General features: G+C 48.2%; 1 protein-coding gene across 1 annotated transcript in view; it reads right to left on the reverse strand.

Moving 5' to 3' along the window:
• Window positions 1-1,254, reverse strand: part of usp13 (ubiquitin specific peptidase 13) — a 55,979-nt gene extending 54,725 nt beyond the window's left edge. The window contains exon 1 of the mRNA XM_055646239.1: window positions 1,080-1,254. Within this exon, the coding sequence (XP_055502214.1) occupies window positions 1,080-1,190 (111 nt within the window). The 5' untranslated portion in view covers window positions 1,191-1,254. The remainder of the gene's footprint in view (window positions 1-1,079) is intronic.
• Window positions 1,255-8,001: the final 6,747 nt, after the last annotated feature.

The raw sequence follows: 8,001 nt of genomic DNA on the forward strand, positions 1-8,001 counted from the left end.
GTCCACAGTTAGAAGCAAGTGCTTGTTTTAACGCCAATAACCCGCTTCTTTGAAACCTCTCAACTTGGTCGCTGAAGCTCAGGATCAGCCCGTGTCAAAAAACAAGGCGACACCCGAGCCGGCAGCCGCTGCTGGGGTATTAATAACCCGGCAGCCCAGGCGCGTCCAAACACTTCTAGATGTCCAATAATAAAACCTGCCCACTTCAACACCGCTTTTTAGAACGTGTCCCACTTTAAAAAGTCACTTTCCCCTCTCTTTGACTTTTCTCTCCAAAGTAAATGTCCAATCAAAGTCAGTTATTTCTACATTCGCTTTCCAGCTTTCTTTTTAACTTCAAATTCAACTGATTTTTTAAAATTAAATTCTCCCCACACTTCCCCCTTTTTATTCTCCACGTTATTTAGGCTGAATTATCGGCCTCTGTAGATACAGCTCGGCCAACTTGGATTCCACCTTCTCCCTCTACCCCTCTCTATTCCTTTCCCTCTCTCTCTCCCTCCCTCTCTCTCTCTCCCTCTCTCTCTCTCTCCTCTCTTCCCCTCTCTCTCCTTTTCTCTTTCTCTCTCTCTCTCTCCCCTTCTCTCCCTCCCCCTCTCTCCCTCTCTCTTTCTCTCTTTCTCTCCCTCTCCCTTTCCCTCCCTCCATCCACTCCCTCCCTCTCTCTCCTCCTCTCCCCTCTCCCCACTCTCTCCCTCTCTCTCACTCTCCCCCTCACTTTCCCTCTCTCTTTCTCCCTTTCTCTCCCTCTATTCCTCTTTCCATCTCTCCCTCCCTTTCTCTTCCTCCCTATCTCTCTCTCCCTTTCTCTCCACTCTCTGTCTCCCTTTCTCTCCCTCCCTATCTCTCTCTCCCCCTCTCCCTATCTCCCTTTCTCCCTCCCTACCCCTCTCTCTCTCTACCCCTCTTTCTCTCCCCCTTCCCTCCCTCTCTCTGTGTGACTCTTCCCTTACCCGAAGCAGCAACGTGCCCAGGTAAGAGGAGCAGCGGCGGGGGTCCCCACTCTACCTATCGCCCACCCCCTGGCTGTTGGGGGCAGGGAGCCTGTTGGAAGTTGGGAGGGTCGCAATGCTACTCACGGGCGAGTCAAAGGAGAAGACGCACTCGCTCTTGTAGACCCGGTCGCCTGATCTGGGCACCCTGATAGTTGGCATGTAGGGGACCAGCACCTCACCAATGTCCGCAGCCATGTTGACATTCCGGACCCAGAATGCTGCTCAGACATTGATGGTGGAGAGGGGGGAGAGGCAGGGACAGCGGCTACACTCACTATTTTTAAACATGTGCCATCAGACCCGCTGACGTGCCTGTGTCTAAGAGGAGGGAGGGAGGGGAGGGGCGGTTTAGTGGGGACATTATCCAGGGAACTCCTGGCCAACACTCTACTGGGAGAGAGAACTTACACACTTGTGCCTCTAGAAAGCTCACAGGTTTCGGCCTCTTTACATATATGTTGTCCATGCAATGTGTGGAATTACAAATCTGGAGAATCTGTGGAATTCTCTGCCTCAGAGGGCGGTGGAGGCCGGTTCTTTGGATACTTTCAAGAGAGAGCTAGATAGCGCTCTTAAAGATAGTGGAGTCAGGGGATATGGAGAGAAGGCAGGAACGGGGTACTGATTTGGGATGATCAGCCATGATCACATTGAATGGCGGTGCTGGCTCAAAGGGCCGAATGGCCTGCTCCTGCACCTATTTTCTATTGTCATGTTAGTATGTGCAGATCACTGGTCGGTCGGTGGGCCGAAGGGCCTGTTTCCGCGCTATATCTCTAAAACTAAAAAACTGAAATAATTTAAACAATCAATTCACCCTTCCGTGCTGCCTGACCCACTGAGTTACCCCAGTACTTAGTGTCTTTTTTAACGTAAACCAGCATCTGCAGTTCTTTGTGTCGCCCACCAGTCACACCCCGGCCACTCCCTCTTCTCCCCACTCCCATCGGGCAAAAGGTACAGAAGTGTGAAAACACACTCCTCCAGATTCAGGGACAGTTTCTTCCCAGCTGTTATCAGACAACTGAATCATCCTACCACAACCAGAGAGACCAGTGGTGAACTACTATCTACCTCATTGGTGACCCTCGGACTATCCTTGATCAGACTTTGCCGGCTTTACCTTGCACTAAACGTTATTCCCTTGTCATGTATCTGTACACTGTAAATGGCTCGATTGTAATCATGTATTGCCTTTCCGATGACTGGTTAGCACGCAACTAAAAGCTTTTCACTGTACCTCGCTACACGTGACAATAAACTAAGTTAGTAAGTATAAGTTAAGTAAGTAAGTTTAAGTTTATTGGCCGAGTATTCACATACAAGGAATTTGCCTTGGTGCTCCATCCTGAACTAAACTAACTAGTCTTTGACATTTCCACCCTGAGAAGAAGGTTCTGACTGTCTACCTTATCTATGCTAAATAGGATTGGGGATGCAACGTAGCAAATCTGTTTACTTCATTGCAAGCAGAAGCTGGGAAAGCCATTAGAAGTTGGGTTTTTTTACATTGCCAGTCCGTAGGACTATTTTGCCGTGTGTCACGTGGAGAGAGTGTGTGAGTCACCAGGCAGTGGGCCAGCATCAGGTTTCCTCGAGAGTCATTGACACGTCGGGAGTATTATTGGTCGCTGTGAATTACCAATTAACGTATGTGAATGTTACCAAGGTTCAGAGGGCAGTTCAGGGTCTGTCCCACTTGGCAATTTTTTCGGCGACTGCCGGCATCATTGACGGACGTATCAGGTCACCGAAAAATTTGCGGCGGGACGACGTATTGACGCGCGGTGATTTTTCAAGTGTCGCGACATTTTTTTTGTCCCTGCTAGAGTTTGAAATGTTCAAAATCTTTTGGCCACCCTGATATGAAGCTGGCAGTCGCTGAAAAAAATCGGCAAGTGGGACAGGCCCTTTAGTGTTGGTGACACAGAGTGTGTGGAGAATATGGATAGGTGACGTTTCACAGCGGGTCAGGCAGCATCTCTGGAGAACATGGATAGGTGACATTTCGGGTACAGACCCTACTTCAGACGGATTGGAATTGTAATCGATTTACTATTGATTGTAATCATGCATTGTCTTTCCACTGACTGGTGAGCACGCAACAAAGAAGCTTTACACTGTACCTCGGTACACGTGACAATAAACTAAACTATATTAAAAAAAACTATTGTGAGAATGATTTCAATTTGCTACTGTGTCAATCTAGAGGTAATGTTAGCAAAATGGACAAAAATAACCTGTTGCAGTTGGCACGCGTCCATCTGTGGGAGATGATGAGCGGCACAGTGGCGCAGCGGTAGAGTTGCTGCCTCACAGCGCCAGAGACCCGGGTTCGATCCTGGCTACAGGTGCTGCTTGTACAGAGTTTGTACGTTCTCCCCATGACCTGCGTGGGTTTTCGCCAGGATCTTTGGTTCCCTCCCACACTCCAAAGACGTGCAGGTTTATAGGTTGACAAAAATGCTGGAAAAACTCAGCGGGTGAGGCAGCATCTATGGAGCGAAGGAAATAGGCAACGTTTCGGGTCGAGTCCCTTCTTCAGACCTGCGGGTTCCTATTTCAAGTCTGAAGAAGGGTTTCGACCCGAAACGTTGCGTATTTCCTCTGTTCCATAGATGTTGCCTCACCCGCTGAGTCTCTCCAGAATTTCTGTCTACTTTCAATTTTCCAGCATCTGCAGTTCCTGCTTAAGCAGGTTTGTAGGTTAATTGGCTTGGTAAAAATAATGTAAACTGTCCCTAGTGGGCGTAGGATAGTGTTGATGTGCGGGGATCGATGGTCGGCTCGGACTCAGCGGGCCGAAGGGCCTGTATCCACGCTGTGTCTCTAAACTAAACTAATAACCTTGACATTATTCTGCTCGGAGAGGGGAATGTTTCCTCTGTGATCTCATCCTCTGCCGTGGCTGACTAGGGGAAGACCCTCCCACAGGTGAAGTTGCTGTGACGCATTCACGCCCACGTTGGTTTTGCCGACTTGCCAGCAGCCACATGAGCACAATAACAACTCCAAGGTCAGACTCACTAATTGCCTTATCTGCAAGCTGGTTATGAATGGTGAGAATGTAGGTGACTCAGCGGGTCAGGCAGCATCTCTCGAGAGAAGGAATAGGCAACGTTTCGGTTCGAGACCCTTCTTCAGACACAAGGTGTCTGGCTCAGCTAAAGTGCCGTTTGTTCTTTGCTTTCTGTGGTGGGATCTAGTAGAATCCTACACTGCCCCTGGTGTTGGATTGGGCAGTGCGTTGCTGGTGACATTGACCATGTAGTGGCGTTGGCACCTGGTCACCAGGGTCTTGGACCACATGTTGTCACCGTGCTTCACCCCCACCTGGACCTCCTTTCCCCACCTTCATTTGGCCAAGAGTGCAGAGAAGATCTATGAGGATGTTGCCAGGACATGAGGGCCTGAGCTACGGGGAGAGGTTTGTCAAGCTACTGTATATTATATCCCTTGGTGCGCAGGAGGCTGAGGGGTGATCTGATAGAGGTGTATAAAATCATGAGGGGAGTAGATAGGGTGAATGCACAGTCTTTTACCTTGACTGACTGAATTTTGTTGCCTTCCACCACAGTGAAGAATGCTGTGGTGGATGTTTGTGTTAAATTATTATTGTGTATTGTGTGTTCTTTTTAAGTGTACCGCTGCTGGCAAATTCATTTCACTGCACCTTTGGTTGCACGTAACGAATAAAATTGACTTTGACTTTGACTAGGGTCATCAAAAAAACAGAGGACATAGGTTTAAGGTAAGAGGGGGACTAGTGTAGGGACTTGTGTAGATATGGCATCTTTGTCGGCTTGGGCAAGTTGGACCGAAGAGCCTGTTTCCATGCTGTTTGACTATGACTATGAAGCAAGGACTATAACAACATTTAGACAATGGACAATAGACAATAGGTGCAGGAGTACGGCTTTCAGCCCTTCGAGCCAGCACCGCCATTCAATGTGATTATGGCTGATCATCCTCAATCAGTAGCCCGTTCCTGCCTTCGTCCCATATCCCCTGACTCCGCTAATTTTAGGAGCCCTATCTAGCTCTCCCTTGAAAGTATCCAGAGAACCGGCCACCACAGGCAGAGAATTCCACAGACTCACAACTCTCTGTGTGAAAAAGTGTTTCCTCATCTCCGTTCTAAATGGCTAACCCCTTATTCTTAAACTGTGGCCCCTGGTTCTGGACTCCCCCAACATCAGGAACATGTTTCCTGCCTCTAGCATGCCCTAACCCTTAATAATTTTATATGTTTCAATAAGAACCCCTCTCATCCTTCTAAACTCCAGAGTATACAAACATTTCATTCAATGATCTACAGAGTTATCTCTAGCCACATGATATTTTTTTTTGCCTAACTGGAAATGAAATTAAATTGATCAGATGCAATGTGGTAAGTCTTACAGCAGAGGGCAGTAATACACTGAACTTGTTTTAGGAAAACTAGCAAACATTGATCATTTCAGTCACTTTTAATCTTCCGAAATAAGCACGGAAGCACAAATAAATTCACTTTTAATACTGTATGCGGCATCATTTGAAGCTCAGAGTGCTGACCACTGATCATAGACTACTTCAGGGGTGGCACGGTGGCGCAGCAGGAGAGTTGCTGCTTTACAGCGCCAGAGACCAGAGTTCAATAGACAATAGACAAAGGTGCAGGATTAGGCCATTCGGCCCTTCGAGCCAGCGCCACCATTCAATGCGACCATGGCTGATCATCCACAATCAGTACCCCCTTCCTGCGTTCTCCCCATATCCCTTGACCCCGCTATCTTTAAGAGCCCTATCTAGCTCTCTCTTGAAAGCATCCAACCGGCCTCCACCACCCTCTGAGGCAGAGAATTCCACAGACTCACAATTCTCTGTATGAAAAAGTGTTTCCTCATCTCCGTTCTAAATGTCTTACCCCTTATTCTTAAACTGTGGCCTCTGGTTCGGGACCCCCAACATCCGGAACATGTTTCCTGCTTCTAGCATGTCCAAACCCTTAATAATCTTATATGTTTTAATAAGATCCCCTCATTCTTCTAAATTCCAGAGTATACAAGCCCAGTCGCTCCATTCTCTCAGCATACGACAGTCCCGCCACCCCGGGAATTAACCTTGAGAACCTACGCTGCATTCCCTCAATAGCAAGAATATTGCTGTTCAATCCTGACCTTGGGTGCTGTCTGTACGGAGTTTGTACGTTCTTCCCATGGCCGCGTTAGTTTGCTCCGGGTGCTCGGGTTTCCTCCCACACTTCAAAGACGTGCAGGTTGATAGGTTAATTGACTTCAGCAAGTTGTAAATTGGCCCTTGTGTGTAGGATAGTGCTAGCGTACGGGGCGATAGCTGGTTGGCATGGACTCGCTGGGCTGAAGGGCCTGTTTCCAAGCTGCATCTCCAAAACCAAAATACAACTACTATGGATATCACCTAATGTGATGCTCCTCTAAACTAGTCAACGGCTATGCCCTTAACATGTCCAGCCTTCAAGGTCAATCCCCAGATGAAATTATGATCCAACTCAAAGGCTTGCTTTATTGGTCTGAACCTATGAATAAGGTGACAGGTCTCACCAAAAGCATATTTCCTGTCCTAAAGAAATTATAGTTGAACTACCTACTACCTATTTCCCCCTTCTACCCATCTCCCAGGTTTACATTTCACACCTCTACACTCCCTTACCAGACACACTTTTGTTTCTAAATAAGAACTGCCGATGCTGGTAAAATCAAACGTAGACCCAAAAAGCTGGAGGAAGTCAGCGAGTGAGGCAGCATCTATGGAGAAGGAATTGGCTACGTTTCGGGTCGAGACCAAGGGTGCCTCACCTGCTGAGTTTCTCCAGCTTTTTGTGCCTACCTATGCTTTGGTCTCTTTTTCATCTGTAGCCTGTCACTTACTCCACCCCATCCACACCTGTATCCACCAGTGTCAGGTTTTGTCCCGCACCCACCTCTCTTCCCCAGCAACCGTGGGGGGAATGGAGAGGCAACGTTTCAGGTCTAGTCTGAAGACGGGTCAACGGCCTACTTCCACCGCGGGTGCGGCCGGGACTTACGATCAGGAGAGGGGTCCCTCGCCGGGGATCCCTGGAGAGGAGCTACGACCACCGGCCCTGCGGTCTGCGGCGCGGCGGGGACTTTAAATCTTCAACCGCCGGCCTGCGGCCTACCCCATCTTGAAGCAGCGGTCTCCGGTGGGGAGGCACCGATTCAGGACTTACCTGGACTTTTTACCTTATCTGCACATCTGGACGCCCTCAGCGGCGACTGCGGAGGATTGAGGTCCCGACCACGGGGGAAATGGAGGAGGACTGGCCAAATTTTGTGCCTTCCACCACAGTGATGAATGCTGTGATGGATGTTTGTGTTAAATTTTTATTGTGTACAGTGTGTTCTTTTTTATTGTACCGCTGCTGGCAAATTCATTTCACTTGCACTTTACGTGCAAGTGATGAATAAAACTTGACTTGACTTGGATGATGCAATGTCAGAGTTGCTGCCTCACAGTGCCAGAAGCCCGGGTTCTATTCTGAGGTGGGCTGTATGGAGTTTGTACCTTCTCCCTGTGACCGCTTGGATTTTCTTCCACATCCCAAACACATGCAGGTTTGTACATTAATTGGCTTCTGTAGGTCGTAAACTGTCCCGAGTGTATAGGATAGTGCTAGTGTTCCGGATGATCGCTGGTCGGAGCGGACTCAGTGGGCCAAAGAATCGGTCTACGCACTGTATCTCAAATGGAAAGATAGGCACAAAGTACTGGAGTAACTCAGCGGGTCAGGCAGCATCTCTGGAGGTCACGAGCTGCCATTTTGGGTCCCGAAACGTCAGGAAACATCGCCTATCCATGTTCTCCGGAGATGCTGCCTGAGTTACTCCAGCACTTTGCGTCTGTGTAAACCAGCATCTACAGATCTTTGTTTCAACAGCAACGGAAATTTTAATGAACAATAAATATAAATTTTGTATGACAATGTGTAAAACAAATAACGTATAAAAATATTTTGTCAAAATAA

Source organism: Leucoraja erinacea, chromosome 14, assembly GCF_028641065.1.
Source record: "Leucoraja erinacea ecotype New England chromosome 14, Leri_hhj_1, whole genome shotgun sequence".
In the NCBI taxonomy this organism is placed as follows: Eukaryota; Metazoa; Chordata; class Chondrichthyes; order Rajiformes; family Rajidae; genus Leucoraja; species Leucoraja erinaceus.